We start from the raw sequence: 26,586 nt of genomic DNA, 5'->3' as shown, positions 1-26,586 counted from the left end.
GCTAGCATTTGCTTAGTTTGATATCAGCTATGAAAGAAAATGATGTTTTGGATGGCTAAAGAAAAAAAAAAAAGATGTACAGTTATGTTTTTGAAAGCAAAAGTATACTGGAAATCCTGTATATTTTAATCTTGCTAGCTGTATCACTGTTAAGTCCCTAACCTCACTAGAAATATTTTCTCATCACTTCGGGGGTTTTCCTGGCATGGAAGAGCTACACTGAGTGAAACAAACGGCTTTTCCCAAGTAAAGCTTTTCTGATGCTTGTGTATTATGTTTGAGGCTCCAGGTCTTCCTCTTGGTAACTCTTTTTCTTCCTTTATGAATCTAAGAGAGAAACCTGTGAGTATAGAAAGTGAAAGAAGGAGAAAAAAAATTTTTTTTGTTTTTAGGAAAAATTTTTCTCAACTTTTACACTTAGCAAGAATTGAAAAATAAACTCTAGTAGTAGCTTAAGTGCAGCCAAAACAAGAGCAAAGCGAAGGTATCATGGAAAAAAACTATTTATTTATTTATATTTTTAGGTTTATTTATTTTGGGAGAGAAGAGCATGAGAGGGGCGGGGGGCGGGGAGAGGGAGAGAATCCTAAATAGGCTCCACGCTCAGCACAGAACCCAACGCGGGGCCCAATATCCCACGACCTTGAGATCATGACCTGAGCCAAAATCAAGAGTCAGCTGCTTAACTGAATGAGCCACCCAGGCGCCAGGGAAAAACAATTTAAAAAGCTACAGTTTCAGAGGCTCCTGGGTGGCTCTGTTGGTTGAGCGTCCGACTTCGGCTCAGGTCATGACCTCATAGTTCGTCAGTTCAAGCCCCGCGTAGGGCTCTGTGCTCACAGCTTGGAGCCTGGAGCCTGCTTCGGGTTCTGTGTCTCCCTCTCTCTCTGCCCCATCTGCACTCTCTCTGTCTTAAAAATAAATAAAACATTTAAAAAATTAAAGAAAAAAAAAGCTAGTTTCATCCTAGGCATGTATATTACATATGCTTCCCCATTATGCTGATTATAATACATGAAAGATTAAACTTTATATATAAAAGACTAAAGACTGGCTTCATAAAGGCAAAGGGGAGACCTACTAACATTCTGAGAGGTACAGCCAGAGACCTATATGAACCCCCAAGTTCATTAACCCCATTAAAGCATATAATTTCTTTCATAAATAAATGTACAATAACCAGCTGGTAGCGATGTAGCCACTTCTCTGTAGGAAAACTTGGGAATAGCAGAAACCAGGAATCTTCAACCCCCAAGTGCCGAGAGAGCTATTTCTGGTGTATATGTATATAGGTGTGTCATACATAGAAACATGTCGGTAAAACAGACGAAGTTTACTAGAATGAGCACCACATTTAATCAGAGTTTGTGTCCCAGTGCTGCCTCCTCGGTAAATTACTGAAAGCCTCTGAGCATCATCCCAATTATCAATAGACAATCATCCTGAGCAAAAGAATACCAGTTTCCTGGGTTGTGTGAGGAATAAATAATTCCAACATGCTTTCACCCATTCCTCAGCAAATGTATTTTGAGCTCTCACAATGTGCACTAAGGATACAGAGATGGAGATCCTGCCCTCACTGGGTATAAGAGGGCCTCTTCCTTGGTGGGTACCCCACAATTCTAGAACTGCTTAGAACTAGAGGGCAATTCCTCAAAGACAGAGAGCCCCTCAACCATGCTGATCAAGAACTTGGTACACAGTAGACAATAATGATTGCTGAATGAACAGATTTTCTGTTTATAATCTGTAAAACCTTCCTCTTGGCAGACATTAACATGAAAAGGAAGATACATAATAATCACCTCACTCACTGGAGGAACAGAAGCTCAGAAACACTTAGAGGGGAAAGCAAAACTGACACCTCCCATTATCATTACATGGCAGAGCTCAGTAATGTTCTCCTTGTCACATAAAATCCCTCCCATCCCTGAAAACCCCTGCAAATGGCTCATTTTACCGATACTCTGTGATGGTTATGCTATAAAATAAACACAAGAGTTTTTCACTTTTCAGTACGTAAAGTTAATCCCAGAAATCAGTATCTGGGGACACATATTTGAATAAATACTAAATGTGTTAACCAAAGACCTATCTTCAACTAAAAAGCAGGAATTTGTATCTCTGTTCCTAAGAACCACAAAATTCCTTCAGATATAAACTAGGGTTCCTCGGGGAGCCTGGGTGGCTCAGTCAGTTGAGCAGATGACTGTTGATTTTGGCTAAGGTCATGACCCCAGGGTCGTGGGATGGAGCCCTGCATCAAGCTAGGTGCTGAGCATGGAGCCTGCTTAAGACTCTCTCTTCTCCCTCCCTCCCTCTCTCTCTCTCCCCCCTCCACCCCTCTCCTCTGCTTGCTTTCTCTAAAAAAAAAACAAAACTAAATTACAGAGTTTCTCAACCTTGGGACTATTGCCAGTCTGGGTCTGATAATTCTTGGTTGTGGTGGGCTGTCCTATACATTTATAGATGTTTCACAGCATTCCTAGCCTCTACCCACCAAATGCCAGTAGCACCCTCTAATTGTGACAATCAAATGTATCTCTAGACATAGACATTTATTTGGGGCCGAGAGGGCTGTTTTGAAATCATCCTGGTTGAGAACCACTGAGATAAACCATGGAATGAGAATGTTTTCACAAATGCTGTTTAAGAAAGATAAGGAAGATGGAGCACCTGGGTGGCTCCGTCAGTTGAGCATCCAACTTTGGCTCTGCTCATGATCTCATGGATTGTGAGTTCGTTCAAGCCCCACGTTAGGCTCGCTGCTGTCAGCTTGTCAGCAGAGCCCACGTCAGATCCTCTGTTCCCTTCTCCCTTTGCCCCTCCCTCGCTTACAGTCTCTCTCAAAAAATAAATAAAATATTTTTTTTTAAAAAGAAAGATATAGAAGATAATATAAACTGTTACTCTTCGCACTCCACAAATGAGTCATTTTTAGGTCAGATGACCTTTAAAGTTTTATCTGGGAAAAAAAAATAAAAAAGACAATGCTGACCAATGCACCTAAAGGTAATCTAAAACCAAGAAAGATGAAATAAATCAGTGAACTAATGAATGGTGCAGAAAGTGATAACAGCATAAAATCAGCTGCAGGTATCCCCACTACCATCTTCTTGATACATTACTCATGCATGGTAACTGTCAGAAGTCAGGCAATCTTGAAATCCTCTATCTCATTGCTACAAAGTTAAATTCTTAATTATTCTTCCTTTACTTACCTGAAAAAAAATTGTTTGGTGTTGCAGAAAGAATAAGAATACTATTAGCACAACTATTTACTGAGCATTTTGTAACTGTAAGGGATGTTACTTATTTAAATTAATTAACGTTTCCTAAAAGTTCCTTAAAAGAAGAAAACAAAACAAACTCAAAAATATAAAATAAAACTGGAGCCAAAAGGAAGCTGGGGATTCCTGAAGTTTACCTAAGACTTATTGCCATCATCTCCCAAAAGGCCCAGGTTTCACTTGCAAATAGTTCTGTTTAGAAAAAGGCTAGATTTGCATTAATTTTAAATACTGGGATCTCAGCATTTTTAAAAAAAATTTTTTTAACGTTTATTTATTGTTGAGACAGAGAGAGACAGAGCATGAACGGGGGAGGGTGAGAGAGAGGGAGACACAGAATCCAAAACAGGCTCCAGGCTCTGAGCTGTCAGCACAGAGCCCGATGCGGGGCTCAAACTCACGGACCGCGAGATCATGACCTGAGCCGAAGTCGGCCGCTTAACCAACTGAGCCACCCAGGCGCCCCGGGATCTCAGCATTTTTAAAAAAATTTTTAACGTTTATTATTTGAGACAGAGAGAGAGAGAGAGAGAGAGAGAGCGAGCATGCGCAAGCAGGGGAGGGGCAGAGACAGGGAGACACAGAATCCTGTGGCTCGGCCCTGAACCGCCAGCAGAGCCCGATGCTGGGCTAGAACCCATGAGATCATGACCTGAGCTGAAGTCAGTTACTTAACCGACTGAGCCACTCAGGCGCCTCTCAGCATTTAATAACATAATCCCACACTTACATAGTGCATGCAGCACTTTTTACAAGATGTTATTGATTTTAATGATAAAAGAAATATATGATCATTGTAGAGAACCTAAGACTATTTTTAAAAATATTAATAATGATGTATATCATTTAATTAATGATATATATAAAAGCAAATACAAACGTAAAACTTAGCCAGTTCAAGGAATGAACAAGTAATTTACGGATTAATGTCCCTAGACACTTCAGTACTAAAGTCATAGACAGCTCTCTTTAGAATCTGACCATCAATTCTGAGAATTCTGGTTTCATAAGAATTCCATAAAGCTAGTCATTTCTGTGCCACCTGTGCTGAATAAAAGACAAGAACTATGCATGTGTGTTTTGGGTGGGCTTGGTATTTCAGAGGAAACCAATACATAAAACAGAAACGGTCTTTCCTAGAGAAAAATGGAATGTTTTTCTTAGAATCAGAAACTAAAGAAAAAGTCACCTCTAACCTGTCTTGTTCTCATCATTTTATAATCTAGATCTAAGAGATAACCAATCCTTAATAAACAAACCACTCTTCCCATGGGCTCTACGGCATCTCAGTCTCCCACCCCTGCTGCCTATCTCATGCCATTTCAGTTAGTTACTCAAGAGGTCTTTTCAAAGTCAGACAGGAAAGTGCTCCTTCCAGCAGGTATAGGCCCTCCAGCACTGAAGAATACAGGCTAAAATACCTGTTCCAGGAACATCTGCTCCTACTCCGGAGGAAGAGGAATAAAAAACAGGGACTATTCCAGTGGCCAGAAAGAGCAACCAAGGAGCTCTTGTACAGAGGCATGCACAGGTGGCAAATATGATAATGACTGATTTGGAAAAAGAAAATATCCCCAGTTGTGTGAGACATCGAGGCGGGTGGTAGAACAAGCATGAAATGGCTGTAACTGGCACTGTAGGTTTTAGCATATGAACAGAGTTAGGACGATGGCATCTAATTTTTTTTTTTAATTTTTTTTCAACGTTTATTTATTTATAGGACAGAGAGAGACAGAGCATGAACGGGGGAGGGGCAGAGAGAGAGGGAGACACAGATTCGGAAACAGGCTCCAGGCTCTGAGCCATCAGCCCAGAGCCCGACGCGGGGCTCGAACTCACGGACCGCGAGATCGTGACCTGGCTGAAGTCGGACACTTAACCGACTGCGCCACCCAGGCGCCCCTCTAATTTTTTTTTTAATGTGAATTTTTGAGAGAAAGAGAGAGAACATTTAACTTTTACCTCTGTGAAACAGTTCAGCTCCTTTCCAAAGGAAGTGTCTTACTTTTCAATTCATTAATTGAATTGAACCTGACTAAAAGTCAGGTTCCTAGAGAAAACCTCCAGGTTCCTTAACATCCACAAAAGTGAAGTCCAAGGCCATTGATATGCTCAGAAATTTTAACAAAGTACAATTCTCACATCCAGATGAGATTTCACCTGATTGTTAATTACAACATCATTAGTTACTGGCAATAACGAAAATAATGAGAATTCTTCATCTTTCCGCTCTCTGGAAGGCCTCTACTTTATGTTATGAATCATTTGGTCCTTGACGTATGGATACTTCTGGGGGGACAGATGACATTTAGCACAGGACATGTGAGGCTGTGGGAAAAGGGAAGTTCTTGGCCACAAGAACCAGGACAAAAACCCTTGCCCTTGGGAAAAATGCCAAAAATCTCTGAAGTCCACTGCAAGGCAGTTAAATTTTTAGCTTCAGATGATCCCTGTTATAAGAACACAAACCACAGCATAGAATTAGAATAGGTTTTTGAAAACTATGTGATAGAGTTACAAGATAACTATTTTCTGGCATTCATATGAATCCATGCTAAGTGATAATCCCCAGGGTAAATATAAATATTTTTCTCCCTTGGGATTAGTTTAAGCTAACTTGGCTCTAAAATCTTTCACTATTCAAAAACAGAGAATATTATGATAAAGGCTAACTTTACTGAGTGCTTACAATGTAAGCACTAACTTACTAACTTCACAATAATGCTCTGAACAACATTAACTCTAAAATAGAAATTTTCTTTAGAGGCTTTGAAAATAAATATTAGATTATTTGTTACAGCAACTTTAAAGAAATTCATGAATTATTTTTAATGTGCAAGAAGCACTATACAAGTTATTAAAACCAACTTTGGTCTAAGATGAAAATATGCGTGGTGCCTGGCTGGCTCAGTCAGTGGCACACATGACTCCTGATCTTGGGGTTGTGAGTTTGAGCCCTATGTTGGGGGTAGAGATTATTTAAAAATCAAATCTTTTTTTTTTTTTTAAGTTTATTTATTTTTGACAGAGAGAGAGCACGCGCGCGCGCGAATGTGAGCTAGGGAGGGGCAGAGAGACAGGGAGACACAGAATCCAAAGCAGACTCCAGGCTCCAAGCTGTCAACACAGAGCCTGATGTGGGGCTCGAACTCACAAACTCTGAGATCTTGACCTGGGCCAAATTCAGACGTTTAACCGGCTGAGCCACCCAGCGCCCCACTTAAAAATCAAATCTTAAAAAAAGTAAAACAAGAATTTAAGATACAAAACAGATGAACATAAGGGAAGGGAAGCAAAAATAATATAAAAACAGAGAGAAAGGGGAGCCTGGGGGACTCAGTCAGATAAGTATCTGACTTTGGCTCAGGTCATCGTCTAACAGTTCATGGGTTCAAGCCCTGCGTCGGGCTCTGTGCTGACAGCTCAGAGTCTGGAGCCTGCTTCAGATTCTGTGTCTCCCTCTCTCTCTCTGCCCCTCCCTGACTCACACTCTGCCTCTGTCTCTCAATAAATAAACATTAAAAAAAATTAAAACAAAACAAAGGGAGGCATACCTTAAGAGACTCTTAAATACAGAGAACAAACTAAGGGTTGCTGGAGGGGTGTTGAGTGGGGGATGGGCTAAATGGGCAAGGGGTATTAAATTTTTTTTTCAACGTTTTTATTTATTTTTGGGACAGAGAGAGACAGAGCATGAACGGGGGAGGGGCAGAGAGAGAGGGAGACACAGAATCGGAAACAGGCTCCAGGCTCCGAGCCATCAGCCCAGAGCCTGACGCGGGGCTCGAACTCACGGGCCGCGAGATCGTGACCTGGCTGAAGTCGGACGCTTAACCGACTGCGCCACCCAGGCGCCCCAAATGGGCAAGGGGTATTAAGGAGGACACCTGTTGGGATGAGCACTGGGTGTTCTATATAAGTGATGAATCACTAAATTCAATTCCTGAAATCATTATCACAAAAATAAATTAATAACATAAAATAAAAATATGCATAAATGCATAAGTACTTTAGAAAACTACTCTGTTCTTCTTTTCAAAGTTTATTTATTTTTGAGAGAGAGAGAAAGCGCACATGGGAGGGGGGCAGAGAGAGAGAGAGAGAGAGAGAGAGAGACAGAGACAGAGGATCCAAAGCAGACTGCGAGCTGACAGCCCACAGCCCGATGTGAGGCTCGATGCAAGGCTTGATTCAAGGCTCAAGAACTGTGAGATCATGACCTTAGCAGAAGTCCAACGCTTAACCGACTGAGCCACCCAGGCGCCTTGAAAACTACTCTATTCTTCTATCCTATTAATCACTACTGGGAAATCCATGTAAAATCAAGACCCTTAAAAGCTGTAATATCTGAATTTGAGTATCCTTAGAATCCTAGGTGAGTCTTTATTTTATGGTTTGATTACAAAGAGAGATTTCTCACAACTTATGCGCAAACAGATGTAACTCAGGGAGTCCCACTTAAACTTTCTGTAGGTTTTAGACATAGAACAGATGAGTAAGAGACCCCCTTTTTTAACCCCCCAAGAAACCCTTAATTATCTTTCAAGTTAACTATAATTCAAAAATGATCAACTTCAGGTCAAGTTACAAATGTTAGTATATGCTCTGGCAAAGTGAAATTAAGACAATTAGTAACATAATAAAAATGAAGACTAATGCTGATATGTAGAAATTACCCTTCACACTGCCAAACTTATAATTTTGCCAGCCCATGAAGAAAGGCTTTTATATGTACACATTAACATACAAAACACCTAGCTTTTTAAAGTTTGGAGAGATAATATTCTTCATATTTGGTTCCATGAATAGTTATTTCTCCTATACAAAAGCTAAAGAAGATATCAAAAAATTAAATTTTTATTGTGACCACACCTCAAAATGGAGAGTTGTCAACCCTATCTTAGGGAACACATTTTTTCTCAAGAGTACTTTCATCACAATTTCTTGCATAGACTGTGTATGTCTCTGTCGGCAATAGGTCTGAGTAAAGGTCTTCCAAAATTTTTCTTCTGTGCAATTTTTAAACCATATTTTAAGACACATCATCAAAACCAAATACACATATCAATACCCAAACCAACAAAATTAACTATTATACATGCATGCAGACATCTTAGTAAGGTAACTAGCTGCTTCATGAGAAGTTATGTAGTATAATACAGGGAACATTTGCAGTGGAGGCAGAATAACCCAGAACTGGGTGGAAATCATGGCTCCATTGCTTGCTAGCTATGTGACCTTGGGCAATTTCCTTCTCTCAGTCTGAGTTTTCTTGTTTGCAAAATGAGGTAATAATTCCAATCGTATGAGGATTAATCGTATGTGAAATGCCCAGCGCGGAGCCTGACTCAAAGCAGAAACTCAGGAAACAGTTACTGTTATTACCCTGTTGCTATTCATGTAAATTTATTAAAGGCAAAGCTCACTTTTTCTTGTAACTCAATTGCAAGCTCTGTTAATTACTTCGAACTGAAAAAATAAAGGCAAGAAACATCAGAGTTACAAATGAGAATTTGATGTATCAGTTCGGCACATGCCTAGATAGGAAATGAGACTACAAAGCAATAATGATGACCTTCAGAAGTATATGTAAAAATGAACAATGTCCTTATTTTTACAAGCCCCTCAGAAAGGAGATGATGCTGTCTGTGTCCTATTCATGTACCGAACTACTCTTTGTTCCACAAGTATTTCCAGAATGTCCATACACTAAGTGCCAATCATTATGCTAGGCGATGTGCATATGGCGATGGGCAAAAGTAGACACAGTTCCAACCCTCATGGAGCTTCCAGTCATGCAATCCCACAAACAGTGTAAACTTGTGAAAAGTGATATAAAGGATAGTACATGGTACTCTAAGAGCCAGTAACACAGATCTAACTTAATTGGGGAGATCAAGGAAGGCCTTCCTGAGGAAGCAAAAGCTGAGGATGAAGAGAGAGTTAACAGTGGCAGGTGTTCCCAGACAGGGGAAAGCAGTCTGTACAAAGACCTTGTACCAGGAGAAAACAGCAAGAATGCAGGACCAAAAGGCCTGTGTGCCTGGAGGAAAGATGAGGTGTGAGAATTAGCTAGGGCTCTAGACCACACGCAGGGCCCATGCATTGTAGATCATACTCAGGAGTTGTTATATCCCAAGAGTAATGAAAAGCCACTGAAGGGTTTTAAATAAATGCTTCTTTTAGGGGCAGGGAGGCAGACTGGAGACACAATGAGATTTTCAATTTGCCTTTGCCTTCTGGAATAAGAGTAAGGAATGCAGATGATCAGGTAGGAAACAAAAGTTCTGTAAGGATACATTTAACAACAGCTTGGGGACTAGGGTGATGGTGATAGTGGAAGAAGTTGATGAATTCGAGAGATATTCAGGAAAATCTGATGATGTGTAGTGTACAGGGCCTGAGGGAAAGCAAAATGTTCAAGAAACTTCTGGGTTTCTGATTCACATGACTATATACAAGAATATACCATTCAGGAGAGATCTGCTCCAGAAACATCTTTAAAGCAGTTAGTTAACCTACCCCCCAAAAGGACCTAAATGCATAAATGTATTTCCTTTTCGCCTGAACCTGTGTTAACCTAGTGTGATCCTTTACTTATAAGATTCCAAAAGATTGGTATTTCCAAAAAGCAAATTGACCCTCAAAAGGATAAGATGTTTCCAACACTGAAGATATCTGAAAGATTCTGCCACAAGCTTTAAAATGAGTTCTAAAATTGGTTTGAGGGGCACCGGGGTGGCTGGGTTGGTTAAGCATCCGACTTCAGCTCAGGTCACGATCTCAAGGCGTTCCTGAGTTTGAGCCCCAGGTCAGGCTCTGTGCTGACAGCTCAGAGCCTGGAGCCTGCTCTGGATGATTCTGTGTCTCCCTCTCTCTGGCCCTCCCCCGCCTCAGGCTCGCTCGCGCGCGCGCGCGCGCGCGCGCGCGCGCTCTCTCTCTCTCTCTCAAAAATAAATAAAACATTAAAATTTTTTTGATAAGAAATAAATAAAATTGGTTTCAGCAATGGGGCAGCATTATGAAATGAATGTGTCATATCCCATGATCACTACTTAGATAAGACCAACATGAATTTGCGGCTGCTTAACATAATCTAAATAAATCATAACAGTGAAGAGTGCTCTTATGTGATATTAAACTATGAAATTTTACAATTTCATTACAATCACAATAATTGGAACTATGTTACTTTTATGTTTGCTTCAACATTTTGAAATGCTTGTAGAAAACCTGACATTTTGTAGGAAAAGGTATGATTTTAAAAACCCACATACCTTCTTGATCTTAATATAAAAATATTTTACTGTTACCATCCAGTCCTTATTAATGCCCATCACGTTTATTCACTGTAAAAGATTTCCACTAAATACAAAGATTTTACTAAACACTATAAAAGTATATGCAAATACTCTATACAGAGTAAAGCACTGACTTTATCAATACTTGCTTTCCTTGGTTTTAATTTTTTAACTTGCAACCTAATCCCGTTTTCATAGTGGAATACTAATGCCTTTAAGTCATAGAAACATAGAAACTCTAAATCTGACTAATCCAAGGAAAAGAAGTGAAAGGGGTTTTGCCACTTTAAAATCAACACCACAACCTTAGTACTGAAGTATTTCCCTAATTCTGGAAGGACAGGCTCCTTGGCCACCTGCTTGCACTAGGCCTTGACTAGCATTTTATTAACACTCAACTGCAGATACCAGGATGTTACCACTGCTCCTACAGAGCAGAATTTTTTTTTTTCTCCCATGCTGATTTTATCTCAAGGCGTGAAAAGGCAAGATAGTGGTTTGAGGCCAAATGTGAAAAATGTCATCCCCACAAATGAGGAGAAAAGTCAAGAGCTTTTTAAAAATCAGGTCTTAAGCCCATTAACTAATACTAGTTTGTAAAATCGGACTGTCTCCACCCTAGAGACTGTGCTACCAAATGTGGTCCTTGGGAATAAGGGCTGGAGGACCTGAAACGGGTTACCAGTATGGTTCATCTTTTTCTTATTTCAGGTTTTTGTTTTTTTAAACATGAAATCAGACTATGGCTATATTTGAGCGTAGCTAAAGCCGGGTATGGGCAGTGCCAAGGAAGAGACAGCGAAAGTCTTTAGGGTTCCCAATCTCAGCTAGCAGATTTTCCAATCTTCCTCTGAAGGAGTGGTCCGTGTCTCCCCAGAAGGAATGTGGGGGAGGGAAAGATACAAGGGCCCTGGGCTTTTCCCTTACCCAAACCCCCAGAATGACACCGCAAACCACTTCCTCCTGGGAACTGAAGGTCATAAGCTTTAAGGGACAATGGAGCTCAACATAGGCTCCAGAAAGATGGAGACAGCGAGATGAGACGGGAGGGTGGGTAGGGAAGTGGGGGAGAGGGGATGCGCCCAGTTTGAGAGCGCGGAATAGGGCGGTCCAGGCCAGGGGCTTCGGGTGCATGAGGCCTGGATCTTCCAGAATCTGCCCAAGTAGGCCTGCCACAGCCCTGTGAGAAGCCCGAGGGGCTCATCTGAAAATCTAGGGCATCTACGTACCCACTGCCTATCACCACTCTCCTCGGGTGGGGAGATGTTCCCCCACAGGAATCCTCCCCCCAACGGGACTTTGCCTGTCCTTAAAAAACCACAAACCCTTAAGGAAAGAAGCTGAACATTTATAGGGGTGGAGGGCCCGAAGGCAAGTAGGTGTTCAGCAAACGTCGGGGGTCGAGGGTGGTGGCAGGGAAAGGGAGGCCCCCCAGTCCGAGGAACTTGAATTACCACCAGAATGGGGGGAGGGGGCGATCTGAGGCCCGTAAGCCTAAGGGACCGAAGAGGCCGGGAGCTGCGTCCTGCGGCGCCCCCCGGGTCGGGGGCTGACGGCCTGGGGCGCGGTCGCCGGGGGAAGGGGCACCCGCGAGCCGAGGGCCGTGGAGCGCGCGGCCTCCGCGGGCAGAGGCCGGCCTAGGCCTTGGGGGTCCGGACACACCCACCGCCGCGGCCGCGGCCCCGCTTACCTGCTCCTCCTCCGGGGTCAGCTCCGGCGCCATGTCGGGCTGGGGCGCGGTCGCGGGCTCCATCCCGCCGCCGCCGCCGCCGCCCGGCCGACCGAAGGCGCCCGGGAGCGCCGAGAGCCCGGTGCTGCCGGCCGACGCTTCCGCGTCTCCGTGCCTCAACAGCCGGAGGCCGGCTCGCGCATGGTGGGGCCGGCGGGGCCGGGCGCCCGCGGCGGCCGCGAACGCCGCTCCTGTCTCCTGAAGGAAAAGCTCTCACAACTGTCGCTCTCTCCGGGCGGAAATCCTTTTTTATTTTCTTCTCTCCTTTCCCCGCACTCCCCCTCCTCTCCCGGAAAAAAAAAAAAAAAGGTGCCGGCGAAGAGCTAGTAGCCAACCGGGATTTAAAAAGGAAATACGAACTCAAGAACTTTCTAAGCCCAGAGCGGAGGGTCTCGGCGGAAATTTCCCGAAGGCCGCCGGCCTCCTCGGCGTCTGGCTCCCCCGGCCGCGCTCCGGCTCCTCCGGAGCGTGAGGCGGAGTCCTCGGGGATGCGGGCCCCGGCGACCTACGCGGCGGCCTCTCAGCCCCGTTCCTCAAAAGCCGCGGCGGCGGGAGGGAGGGAAGAGGGGAGGGAGCGAGGAAAAGGCGCCCCCCTCCGGGCTCAGGGCCAGCGCTGCGGCCGCGCCGCGTCCGCCCGAGCCCCCCGCGGCTCCATTGAGAAACTGAGCGTCTCATTCACAAACAGGCGGCGGGAGGGCCGGCCGAGCGCGGACGCTGTCCGGGAGGGGGAGACAGAGAGGAGCCCAGGCGGGGGAAACAGGGGGCGGGGGAGGGGAGAGCGGAGGGACCGGCGCTGGGAGGGGCTTCGGCGACTCCCGGCTGCGAGGATGGGGTACGAGGAGGAAAGGGGCGTGAGTTTTACGGTTCAGTTCCGTGGAGGAGGAAGAGAATACATTCGTCTGAAAACGAGCTGCTGTCGGGCACCTCCCCGGGGTTACTTGCTGCTGCCCCGTCGTGTGAGGGACCCACCAATCCTCATCTGTCTCCATGTCACTTGCTGACTGGAAGACTCTGTAAAGGTTGCCTGCGACGTCCAGGAGGTCTGGTGAAGGAACAGACCCTGCTCTCACTTTCTCTTTGTTGCGCGTATCCTGTAATCCATAACCAGGATGGCTAATTTTAGTCCCTCACAAAAGCAGCATCCGATTTCAAACCTGATGCCGGAATTACACAGCCTTTGCAAACCTTGGGTTTTCACTTGGGCAATCACAGCAAAGAGCGTGAAGGGTGTTACAGGACAGTCTTGGGATCCGTACGAGAGGCACAGGGAAGGCAGGGCTGGTCTAGTATGTTGTTGCATCATTTCAGTCCAAAAAGAAATATTCCAAAAGGGATCCAGCTAACAAGCTACAGCTAGTCCTAATGGCTGAAGCCCTGGAGAGCTAGGAGAGACATCCAAGGGAGAGGTCTTCAGACAACAGAGGAGGGTGCTCTGGCTTCTGATGCTCCTTCGAGGATTTCAGAAGCAACCACTGACTTCATCTCATTTCTGCATCATTAAAATAAGAACTTCAAGTTGCCCTTGGTTAGAAAAATGTTGTGCACTGACTCGTCACGATTTCAGATCCATGTTTTGGAACAAAGGTATTTGTGGTTTTAATTTGTTTTGATGAAATTGTTTTGAAGTTTGGTATTAGGACGTTCTTATCGAACTCTTGCACCCGGAGTAAAGAGGACCATTACGTCACTGACACCATAGAAACACCAGTGGTGTCCATCATGTGATGGACTTTTAAACTTTAAAAACCAGGAGGTTTGAACAGTAACTCTAGAGTGTTCAGTTTGGACACGGCTACTCTTTGCTGATCTAAATAGGTTTCCAAAGATCTTGAGACATTTGCTCCCACTGTGGCCTACTCTTAGTCAGCAGTGGTGGTAAGCTGTGCAGCAGTCTGAGGAAGAGAAGCGACATCTGTTCCTGCCTCGGCCAGGCTACTCCTTGTAGGCAGTGGCACAAGATATGTAAATGTTCTGAAGACATAACCTTCAGAGCAGCCCACTTATGGCTGCCAACCATAGCCTGATAGCCACATGCCCCAAGAGGGAGGGACCTAAGCTGGCAGCTGACACCTCGCTTTTAGTTGGACTCTACCAAGAACCAACTGGTAGAAATGTACACATCATCTAAATTTGGACTTTCATTCATCTCTTTCATCGTCCCTTTGTCTGCAACGATAGTGTAATTAATCTATCATTGGTTTAGATTATGCTATTTCTTTATTGACTTAAGAGATATTATCCTGTGTGCTACTGGCTTTTGAAATATTATTATAAATTATAATTCCTGCAGTGAACCTGTGTTAAATTATTGGCAAAGATAATGTCAGTTTCTGAGCATAATTTGCCATGAATAAAACAAGAAACCCCTGGAACTTGGATCTGTTTCTTCTATCTCAGGTTATTTGCACCAATAAAGCTGACTCTTGGTTGAGTTCATCACCCCATACAAGAGTTACAGTTTCAGTATTGCAACCAGATACCTCTCTGGAAGGCAATCTATTTATTGAACAAGTATATTTTCATGCCAAGCACTGGACTTGCCAACCCCAGTACATACTGGGGTTACAACAATGAACAACACAATGGTCTCTTCCACATGTAAGGATATGGAATGATCCCTGAGTTATATTGTGAAGTAGAAACAACAAGACTCGGGGTGCCTGGGTGGCTCTGTTGGATGAGCATCCGACTTTGGCTCAGGTCATGATCTCACAGTTTGTGGGTTTGAGCCCCGCATCAGGCTCTGCGCTGACAGCTTGCTCAGAGCCTGCAGCCTGCTTCAGATTCTGTGTCTCCTTCTTGCCCTCTGCCCCTCCCCCGCTCATGCTCTATTTCTCTCTTTCTCAAAAATAAATATTAAAAAAAATTAAAAAAAAAACAAGACTCAAATAGTGTACATAATGATATCATTTGTACAAAAAAAAAAAAAGAACATATAAACTTATTTATAGGTAGAAAGGGTTTGGGAGGATACAGAAGAAAGATCACTGGTTAGGGTGCCTGGGTGGTTCAGTTGGTTGAGTGTCCGACTTTGGTCATGATCTCATGGTCTGTGAGTTTGAGTCCTATGTCAGGCTCTGTGCTGACAGCTCAGAGCCTGGAGCCTGCTTTGGATTCTGTTTCCCTTTCTGCCCCTCCCTGGCTTGCACTGTGTGTGTGTGTGTGTGTGTGTGTGTGTGTGTGTGTGTGTGTCTCAAAATAAATAAACATAAAAAGAAAAAAAGAAAGAAAAAGGAAGGAAGGAAGGAAGGAAGGAAGGAAGGAAGGAAGGAAGGAAGGAAGGAAGGAAAAGATCACTGATTTGATTGTCTTTCAAGAGGAGAAGCCAGAGTCAGGAGAACAGAAGGGAAAGAGGGACTTTTCCCTATATGGTCTTTTGCACATTTTAAGTTTTTGGTTTTCTTTTTTTTGCTAACTTTTTATTGAAGTATAACATACATACAGAAAGGTGAAGCATACAGCATGGTGAATTTTCATAAACTGAGCACACCCATATAACCAACACACAGATCAAGAAATAGAACATTCCCTTGGGGCGCCTGGGTGGCTCAGTCGGTTAAGTGTCCGACTTCGACTCAGGTCACGATTTCACAGTCTGTGAGTTCGAGCCCCGCGTCGGGGTCTGGGCTGATGGCTCGGAGCCTGGAGCCTAATTCAGATTCTGTGTCTCCCTCTCTCTCTGCCCCTCCCCTGTTCATGCTCTGTCTCTGTCTCAAAAATAAATAAACGTTAAAAAAAAAAGAAATAGAACATTCCCAACTTGCCAAAATCCCCCTTATGTCCCCTCCCAGTCACTACTCCTCAAGAGTAATTACTATTTTGGCTTCCAACAGCATAGCGTGTTTAAATCTTGCTGTGGATATATAATCTCCCCCCCCACCACCACCAAATTTAAATAGTAACTTAAACATAGTTTTTCTCCCAGAGCAGACGAATGGCTCTAGAACTAAGCTGGAGTAGGAAATAGCGGGACCTGAGCAAGCACACACCGTTGAGTGTACACAGGAGAAGTTTTGCCTAGTGATTCTCAGGACACCGGGGGTCAGTGACTTCTTCAAAGTCACACAGCTAGCTAATTAATTACTGTTGGGCTAGAACTTGGATCCAGGCATTTAAAGTCCTAGTACAGGGATCAGGTGAAGAGAATTAATAAAGGGAGAGGTTTGGGGCACCTGGGTATCTCGGTGCGTTAAGCTTCTGACTTTAGCTCAGGTCATGATCTCACGATCCGTGGGTTTGAGCCCCGCATTGGGCCCTGTGCTGACTGCTCAGAGCCTGGAGCCTCCTTTGGATTCTGTGTCTCCTCTCTCTGCCCCTCACCTGCTCTCACTCTGCCTCTCTTTCAAAATAAATAAACATTACATTTTTTGAAAAATTAAGAAAAATAAGTAAATAAAGGGAGAAATCTAACAGAGTGAGCTAGGAGAGAAAACTCAGCAGTGTTTTCAGAGGCACAGCTGTGTGTGTGGGCGTGTGGGTGTGTAAGAGAACAGCTCTCCAGAACTGCTGCCTATCACAGTCCTAACAGGACAACGTTTGGAAGTTTCTGAGCAGACACAGGGGTAACAAAACTAAGAACAAGGGAGCTGGCTGGATTTGCCTTCATCAGTAATCCTAGGAGAGTCGGAGTACAAAGGCTTGCCTTTAACTGCACACTTGAACCAACAAAATCAAGTATGGTACTATCTGTTATCATAGTCAATCAAATCTTAGGGATGCCAAATGGTTTCTAATAGCAAATGATTGGAAACAACATAATGGTCCATCAATAGAAAACTCAGTAATGAAATTACAGTACACACATACACTGAAATACTAAGTTCACATTTGTGTCCCTACCATGTGCCAGGCACTGTTCTAATGACTTCATCTAATCTCACCATCACAGCATGAGATAGCTGAAATTATCATTCTGCAAAAAATATAAAGGTAGATCCACATGTATTGACATAGCCTCCTCAGATTTTTTAATGCTTGGCTGCAGGGCCTCGGGAGGAAGGTGAGGATAGGGTTGGGCAAATATAGGTGACAGACAAAAATCACATTTTTATTAAATTAACATGAACTGAAATCTGAAAGTAAAAAATAAATTACAAAGAGGAATGTTGGCAGGAGGGGTGTTTATGAATTGTACTTTTGGTTTTTGCTTTAATTTTATTATTATTATTATTATTTATTTATTTATTTATTTTTTTTGAGAGAGAAAGAGAGACAAGGAGAGCACATGTGTGTGAGTAGAGGAGGGGCAGAGGGGGAGAGACTCTTAAGAAGGCTCCACACCTAGGCCCAGAGCAGAACCTGACATGGGCTCAATCTCAGGACCGTGTGAGATCATGACCAAAAGATCATGACCTGAGCTGAAGTCGAGAGTTGGATGCTTAACTGACTGAGCCACCCAGGCGCCCCCTGTTTTTTGCTTTTAAAGCAAAGGGTTCAGGTCTCTGTCTAGAAACCTTATCCTCCCCTTCCTCCCACCTTCTTCACCAGACAAATCTGACTCATCCTTAAGGTCTCAACTCAAAAGTCACCTCCTCAGCAAGATCGTCATAGGCTACTCCCTACACTGAGACTCCCTGTTGCTCTCTCTCACAGTGCCCTCTTATTCTTTTATCAGAGAGCTGATCACTGTTCCTAATTGTGCCCTTGTTTCTACGTCCATCAGCCTAGTCTCTGCTGCTCTATGAGACAGTAAGCTCCAGAAAGTCAGGAACCACTTGTATCTTGTTGGCCCCTGGCCCTTCAGTATCTAGAGCCTAGTACCTAGTAGGCAGGCCTTTCTAAATCTATTGAATGAATCAATCAGTGAAGACAACCACCTTCAAAAATAAATAATAAAGGGGCACCAGTGTGGCTCAGTCGGTGAAGTGTCTGACTTCAGCTCAGGTCATAAGTTCACGGTTTGGGAGTTCAAGCCCCACATTGGGCTCTCTGCTGTCAGCGTGGAGCCTGCTTCCCTCTCTCTCCCTGCCCCTCCCCCACTCTCTCAAAAACAAATAAAAACTTTTTTTTTTCTCTCTCTCTTTTTTTTTTTTTTAAACTTTTTAATTTTTTTTTTTCAACGTTTATTTATTTTTGGGACAGAGAGAGACAGAGCATGAATGGGGGAGGGGCAGAGAGAGAGGAGACACAGAATCAGAAACAGGCTCCAGGCTCTGAGCCATCAGCCCAGAGCCTGATGTGGGGCTCGAACTCACGGACCGCGAGATCGTGACCTGGCTGAAGTCGGACGCTTAACCGACTGCGCCACCCAGGCGCCCCTAAAAACTTTTTTTTTTTTGAAGAAAGGGGCACAGGGTCTAGAAAACCTGCTCCACACACCCCCTTATAAAAACTTTTTTAAACATTTTTTGAAACAGGGGTGCCTGGGTGGCTCAGTCAGTTAAGTCTCTGACTTCAGTTCAGGTCATGATCTCACAGCTCGTGAGTTCGAGCCCCGCGTCGGGCTCTGTGCTGACAGCACAGAGCCTGGAGGCTGCTTCGATTCTGTGTGTCCCTCTCTCTCTGCCCCAGCCCACTCGCATTCTGTCTCTGTCTCTCAAAAATAAATAAACGTTAAAAAAAATTTTTTTTTAAATAATAAACTAAAATCCAAAGCTCCTCTCAAACATTGCTCCAAAATATCTACTGCCTGTGGAAAAGATGTATTGTGCTATACACACATGTTTTGGCTATAAAAGATCCCCCCAAATTCTTACTGCTATTTTTCTAAAAGGCAAACAGACATACAGTAAATAAGTAAATAATACTGCTAACCAGGGTCTATACATTTTTTTCTTGTTTACTCATAGGCTAAATCTACCACCACTAGAATGGCTGAAGGTGAGCCCTGCAAGAAAGGTGAAAAATCTTATCCCACGTAGATTACATTCCCCCATTACCCCAAATACTCTAGGGATCAGTCCTTACCTATTGCTGTTCTTGGCCATTTTTTGTTTTTTGTTTTTGTTTTTGTTTTTAATGAGAACATGAGCTGGCTCTTTCCTCATACAATTTTCTCATCTGACACCTTATGTGCCACTCCCAAATCACAGGTTAATCAGTCACTATTCTATGTTACTTCCACACCTTACACCTGTGTCTAGAGTTTACTTAACACTCTAATTATTTGCTTCCTTGTCCATTTCTCCCACTAGATCATGAGTTCCTTGGGGGCAGGGATCATGTCTTAGTCATTACTCTTTCTTTAGAACCTAGCACAATATACAGTACCCAGTAGGTGGTACTGAATGTTTGCTAAAAGAATGGATCTGTCCTTTCTAGCCAACAAGGTCTAGTTTTTACCAAAGAATACCAAACTGGTTTAGTTACCTTGGATACTTTGTTGCTTATGAGAAAACATCGGATATAAGAGGGAGGTACCATCTGAGTTCCACTGCTTTCACTCACTTTGACTTATGGGAGTCCAGAGCAGAATGGACAAATTAAGTCCACAAATAGACAGAACCTTGTTTGAACCAGTTTCAACTTCCTCCCTTATAAAAGCTTTTGTTAAAGTTGCCAAAGAGAAGCAGAACTGACAGACTGGAGTTTCATCTTTTATTTCCCGGGTCTGACTGGGGAGAAAACCTGCAGGGCCAAAGCAGAGGGAGACAGAGGGCAGACTTGAAGGACCGCCAGCCGGAGGGAAGGAAGAAGGGAGGAAGTTCGCTACAAATGTTGATAGTCTGTGCCAAGTCTTAGCCAGAAGTACTATCCAGGTTTCAAATTTTGTCTGTTCTCATCTCCTGCTCAGTGAGACCCCTAATCAGCAAGATCATGACCTGAGCTGAAATCAAGAGTCCAGATACTTAACCGACTGAGCCACCCAGAAGCTCTGCCTGAGGCCATGCTTTTTCCTTTTTTTAGTTTATTTATTTATTTATTTTGAAAGAGACAGAGCCAGCAGGGGAGAAGCAGAGAAATGGAGAGAGAGAATCCCAAGAAAGTTCCACACTATCAGTGCAGAGCCCAACGTGGGGCTCAAACCCATGAACCGTGAGATCATGACCTGAGCTCAAATCGAGTTGGATGCTTAACCTACTGAGATACCCAGGACCCCTGGGGGAGGCTATTCTTAATTCGTCTTCACTACTGCCAACCTCTCAGCTCTCCCAGGCCCCTTCTTGCCTCTGCCTTGCAGTGGACCCACTGGGGAGGGAGCCCGGGGTAAATCACAATCAAATCAAGACCCAAGACCAAACTTCTCAGGACTTGGTGGGAAACAAAATTTTTAAATGAATTTGGTTCTTTTTCTTTTAATTAAAAATTTTTTTTAATATTTATTTTTGAGAGAGAGACAAAATGTGAGTAGGGGAGGGGCAAAGAGAGGGAGACAGAATTCCAAGCGGGCTCCAGGCTCCAAGCTGTCAGCACAGAGCCCTATGTGGGGCTTGAACTCATGAACTGTGAGATCATGACTTGAGCTGAAGTCAGTTGCTTAATTGACTGAGCTACCAGGCACCCCTCTGTATTTTTTTTTAAAGAGAGAGAGAGCAAATGGGGGAGAGGGGCAGAGAGAGAGAAAGAGAATCTTAAGCAGGCTCTACACTCAGGGTAATGCCTGAGGCAGGGCTCGATCTCACAACCACGAGATCATGACCTGAGCCAAAATCAAGAGTTAGACGCTTAACCAACTGAGCCCCACCCAGGCGCCCCTTAAAATTGGTTCTGTTTTGATGTAAAGACTGGGTGTAATCACAGAATCCTAAGAGGGCGGAACTCAGAAATCAGTGTGTCTTACCAAAGCAAGCAGTCATACTGTTGCCAAAATCTCAAGGCTTTTCTCTACTTTTCCTGCCCTACATATCAGAAGACATGAAACAAATGACCGCATCTGCTTAAAAATATGTATTGTGAGGTTTTTACTCATTTCCTTGCTAGAAATCTATAGCTTCAATCCTGATAAGTTTTCAGGTTGTCCTTTTAGGCACATTCACAGAACCACAGTTCATATTCTTAGAACTCTACAGTATATTCAACCACCCATTAGCAGTCCACCACATACCTCCACTCAGCCTCCTCTCCAGGGTCACTACTCTGTGCAGTAGAGAAGAGAGGGGCTGTCCCTCAGACTGCCTTCTCATTCCAGTTCATCATTTCATTCACCCAACCAACACTAATTAATACAAGTGCCAGGCACAATGCCAGATGAATAAGACCAGGTCTGTGACCTCAAAGAACCTGCAATCTAATAGAGGGAGTACATAGTAAGGAATTTAACCTTGCTTAAAGGGAGGGTAGCCTTTGCCCTTGGTAGCCTTTGCCCTTGGCTCCTAGAAACAAGCTCTAAGCCTTTGGAATGTCCTAAAAAAGTGTTTACCTGGGGGTCTTTGGCCACACTAGACAGTCTAGCAATGTGATTGGGGGGAAATGAGGACTTTGGATCATGTGTTATCAGCTAGACCTCTGGAGAGGCTAGAGACTGGGGTCAGCCAATCAGGTCTATATGACCAAGTCCCAGTAAAAACTTTGGACACCAAGGCTCAGGTGAGATTCTCTGGTTGCCAATACTCCATGAGTACCGTCACACACAGTACCCAGGAAAGTTAATGCTGTCCATGATTCCACTGGGAGAGGACAACTGGAAGACTCGTACTTAGAATTTTTGGGACTCTGCCCCATACATTTCTTCCCTTGGCTAACTAATCTGTTTCCTTTCACTGTGACAAACTCTACCTGTGAGTATAACAGCTTTCAGTGAGTTCTCAGTTCAGTTCAGTGAGTTCTCAGCAACACCCTCTGCCTTTCTGAGGACAAAATAAATGAATTCCAATGGATTCACTCTCTTTGTTCCTCTGCTTCAGATACAGATTCTTGGTGACGAGCATGTGATTGGCCCATCTTGAGTCATGAGCCTGATGTTTGGCTAAAGGAAGGCAATTCCCCGAGATCATAGTCCCACCAGACCACACTGCATGGGGAAGAGATAATTCCACAAAAAAGAAACTGGTTGCTGTTCAGAAGCGTGGCCAGAAAACTAATGTCCAATCACGACAACTTATTTACAGAACCATCTTTGAAAGAGGTGACAGGAGGTAGTTTTATAATTCATAAGAAATATGACCTGAAGACACTTTCTATTCAGTGATTGATAATATTGGCTCCTCGGTTAAAAATAGAAGGGGCACTCCTCTAAGATACATCCTTTGATCTATCGTTCAACAATATCAAATTGTGCATGGTGATAAGTTTGGCTGGTATGTTCTGTCTCCCAAGAATGTCCTTTGAGGAAGCAGTCTCTCCAGACTGCTTATTTCTGAGCAGAGCCCGGCGAAGTCTCTGTGACGCTAGCTAGTATGCACAGCTCCTGAAATGATATAGTTGGCCTGCTAAGAGTACAAACTAGAGACTTCCTTTGGAAGATCATGTAGCATCTAGACAGCCGACAACATGCTTCTTGGCAAGAGGAGCACAATGTTCCTATTGCAGAATTGACCCAAATTCAGAAAAGAGTTTATTGATGTAGGCATGCTTAAATCTGCAGCCAGCAGGATCATGGTGGCGGGGGTGGGGGTGGGGGGGATAGTTGTCTTCTTTCTCCGATTTTACAGAGTCAGCTTGGGCAACTCTGTAAGAGCCCAACACTGAGGCAAGTTCCACTGGTGTGCTGAATTTGTGTAATCGGGCTCTACTTAACCACGTCTGCCCAGATCTGTTCCCAGAATTAATCAACACAAAGGAACAACTGCTAGTCAGACAAGATCTGACCTGCATCCCTCCGAAATTTTGTCCACAGGACACTAGTACTGCTGGACTAGAATAGTGAAGTCTTTTTGTCCAATAAAAGAAGTCCTAGAAAGGTGGAAACACTGTGAGAAGCAGATCGAGGCCACAGGAAACAGGACACATTTCCTGAACACACAGCAGAAACGAATTGGTTAGTTTCAGATACTATCTTCCACTGCCACAGCTGCCAAAGAGCCTACTTGACAAATCTGAATGGATCTGGCCGGCTCAGAGCTCTTCCATGACATCAAATCTAAAACCTCTGCAGAACACACAGGCCCATCTCTCTCTTCAGCCTCCTCCTGGGCAGCTCCCCAACCCTCGTTTAAACTTGAGCCGTGCTGAACCTGCTTCAGGTCCCAGAGGGAGTCCTGCCCTGCTCTGGAGGGTGCAACTGCATGCCCTGCTGCCTGTGTGAGAAAGTCCCACTCTCCTGTCTGCAGAGCCCCTTCTGTCCTGCTCAGAACCTCAGTTCTGCTCCAACTTCCTCTATGGAACCTCCTCTGCTTTCCCGCCCCAAGCTCTATGCATCTTTCAGCCCTAAAGCAATGGTCTCAGCGTCCTGCTGGTGGGTGTCTTTCCTCACTGGACTGCAAACTCCTCAAGGGCAGACACCAAGTCCTGTCCCTATAATTCTCTACATCACGGGGGCCTAGCACAAGGCTTATCTTCTGGAAGGCGCAAATGTTTGTTGAAGTTGTGAATGAACTCTATTTGCATTTTATCTCTGGCAGTGTCTAAACCAAAGAAACTCACACTTCTCAGAAGAGGGAACATATTCAAATACCAAGAACTGCAGTTCCTGGTAAGACCTTTTAGAAAATGACGTTACTAACAGCAGCAACTGGAAACTCAGCAGAATGCTTAAGTGCTAAAAACAGTGCAATGGGCCAAGACTTGAACAGTCATGGTTTAGGTAGCCCGGGTTGGGGCGGGGGGAGGGGGAGATAGGGGAGGGTCATGGCCATCTAAAGTTTTAAGAATCACAAACACCTTCTTTCTTAAGAATTACATATATTTACATTGTAGATATCTGGGATACACTTTTCACAGGAGTTACTTCTCAAATCCCAAATCCATCCAATCTGGAAACCGCCCTCAACTGTCTGAGCCAGCATTTCAGATAGGAGATAAGTTGTTTCCAGCTGGAGTGGCTTTGGAAAGTCCACTCTAAAATGAAGTCACCTGTTTGTTGTCATTGTCCTCCTCCCCAGCCTTCCTTCTGGGACCAAGCCCCATCCTGTGACTCCCCAAGGAGCCACCCTGTTTAGTTTTCCATGAGGCTCCCTGGGGGGTCAAGGCCATGGGGAGAGCTCTTCAGCTTGGGGGTAGACAGGTGTTCCAACTCATAGTGTCCACTCTCAGATGCCTTGTGTGTGACTTTCTCCTTCATGCCTTCCTGGCTCCTCTTGTGCTCAATAATCTGCTGGAGCTGCTGCCCAGCATATTCTGGCTTGGTGGTCAGTGGGCCAGCTGGCACGGCTACTCCAAGAACATCTGACACCATGTAGGGGCGCAGCCAGCCCACAAGAGGAGTGCTTCCAGGGCTGTAGTGGGTCTGCTTGTGGTAGAAGAGAAGTCCATCTACCTAGAAAAGGGGAAATCAGAGACCAAAGTGACTTCTGGGGCCATGTATTTCGAGGAGAGCCTATGCATATGGGGGCCGCTCTAATGGGCCAACTGCCTTTCCTGGATCACTGCCAGTGGAAAAATAATCCTTGTTTCTCACACATGCAATTTCTCTAAATGAAGAAATGACCTAGAAATCTAAATTTTAGAAAATAAAAACATAAACAGCACTTTCCTGTTTACAGGATGCTTGCCTACCCACTACTTCACCCTCTTACCCACCACTGAGGGTGTTTAAGATGACACTAGGGCTAGCTCTGGGGGCCTCCCCCAAAACCCAGGCAGTATGAAGCACAAATTCAACGTGAACCCAGGTCTTCTGTCCCCAGATCCCATGTACTTTTCAGTACTCAGATGTCTCTGTAATGGGGAATGTTCTCCACACAGGGCACAAACCAGGAGAACTGGACAGGCCCCTCCAAGATGCTGGACTGCTGAACACAGGGAAAACAGGCTGTCAAGAAGCCCTGTTCCCCACACCATTGTTGGCTGCCTGACCTCCCCCTAAATTATCTGCAAGCTATGTTCTGGGAAACTCAGTTTTTCTCAACGGGAAGACCTCCTACAGTCCCACATTTTCTTTTCCGTGATTCAGTGACTCATCTCCAAAAAGCATTTATTGTCACTGGGGCATAGGGTTATAAATAAAGATGGTGTTCTTACCACCTTCTTAATTGACTCTCAGAAATGAAGGCAACTCAGCCTTTGCCATTTCCTCATTTGGGAAGCTGTGATCCTTTTAACAAAATTATATCAAGCTCAAGCAAATACTTCTGCGTGACTAGGCAGAATTTTAAAGGGTACGATGGGCAAAGGAAAGTCTGCGTGTTGAGGCTGGAGAGGATAACTGTAGATTCTGAGGATGGTAAAAGGTTGCTGAGAACTGAGGAGCTTCTAGAGACATGAAACTTTTGGTGCTAAATCGAGAAAGTTCTGGACAAACCAGGATAAGTTGGTCACCCTGCCTCCACACCACTGTTCAGAAAGCACTGCCATCCCCAGCCATCATTTGCTCTTGGGAGGAAGGAAGGATAAGGAGTTTGAACCCCTGTGGTCTGTCTGTCACAGGAGCTCCCAACTTTACAGTCAGCTATGGCAGCCAGGTTTGTGGCCGAAAACAGGCACCCCAGAAGGACCTAGGAATGGAAGCCTTGTCCCTCCCTGGGCCCCCACCTCTCCACCTGTAAAATGAGGGACACAGACAAGCAGCTTTGGCATTCTGATGTCTCTAACAGAGCAGAGTTGAGGCTCTGAAGGACAGCGGCACATCTTTTTCCAGGAATCAGCTTTCAGCCCTTTTCTGATGCTTTGACACAGCAAAGTCAGAGGATATCCTAAGACATTGGGTAACCAAGCTCCCTGTGTCCTGCAATCCCATCAGAGCAATAAAGACAATGCTTGTGTTACCTCAAAAGGGAAATCCATTGACAGCACCTGACACAGGCTCTCAGGAGTACAAGGGAAATTCTTTAGTCCTACAAATTTAAACTAAAATATAAATTACAACAAAGAATTAGCACATGTTACAAATAATATTGGTTCTAGCAAGTAAAAACTGTATCAAAGAAAGAAAGTTCAGTCTCATCCTTCCCTACCTCCTCTCCCCCACCGTATTACTGGGTTGGAGGTTCTCAACCTTGCTTTATCTACAAGAATCATCAGGGAAGCTCTTAAAAATCACTGAAGCCCATGCCTCACTCAGAGATTCTGGCTGAATTGGCCTGGGATGGGTCCCAGGCATTTTTTTTTTTTTTAAGTTGTCCAGTTGAGTTTAACACACACCCAGGACTGAGAACCAGTGTCTTGTGCTAGGTTTAGGGGTTGTATGTTATTCTCGCAGCCATATGACAGTCCTACAGAAGGGCTAGAGAAGCCCCTTCCACATCAGCAAGGATTTTTAGACTGAGCAGTATAATAAAGTGATTAGGACTAA

At 44.3% G+C, this 26,586-nt stretch overlaps 2 protein-coding genes across 12 annotated transcripts in view; both read right to left on the bottom strand.

Annotated features, from left to right (window-relative positions):
* The window catches only part of PTPN9 (protein tyrosine phosphatase non-receptor type 9), an 82,808-nt gene extending 69,772 nt beyond the window's left edge, over positions 1 to 13,036 (bottom strand). For 2 of the 3 annotated variants that reach the window (XM_045059008.1, XM_045059009.1), the window contains exon 1: positions 12,282 to 13,036. Coding sequence is in view for 1 of the 3 variants with exons in the window: in XM_023255050.2 (XP_023110818.1) it covers positions 12,282 to 12,344 (63 nt within the window). In the remaining 2 variants the exon portion in view is untranslated. The remainder of the gene's footprint in view (positions 1 to 12,281) is intronic. The other variant, XM_023255050.2, reaches the window with a different exon arrangement.
* Positions 13,037 to 24,021: 10,985 nt separating this feature from the next.
* Positions 24,022 to 26,586, bottom strand: part of SNUPN (snurportin 1) — a 36,750-nt gene continuing 34,185 nt past the window's right edge. For all 9 annotated transcript variants that reach the window (XM_006932348.5, XM_006932351.5, XM_006932350.5 and 6 more), the window contains 2 exons: positions 26,061 to 26,141; positions 24,022 to 24,612 (listed from right to left, as the gene is read on the bottom strand). In XM_006932348.5, the coding sequence (XP_006932410.1) occupies positions 24,292 to 24,612; positions 26,061 to 26,141 (402 nt within the window). In that variant the 3' untranslated portion in view covers positions 24,022 to 24,291. The remainder of the gene's footprint in view (positions 24,613 to 26,060; positions 26,142 to 26,586) is intronic.

The sequence above is a fragment of the Felis catus genome, chromosome B3, assembly GCF_018350175.1.
Source record: "Felis catus isolate Fca126 chromosome B3, F.catus_Fca126_mat1.0, whole genome shotgun sequence".
In the NCBI taxonomy this organism is placed as follows: domain Eukaryota; kingdom Metazoa; phylum Chordata; class Mammalia; order Carnivora; family Felidae; genus Felis; species Felis catus.
Note: the sequence above shows the minus strand (reverse complement) of the source record. Positions and strands in the feature narration are given on the sequence as shown.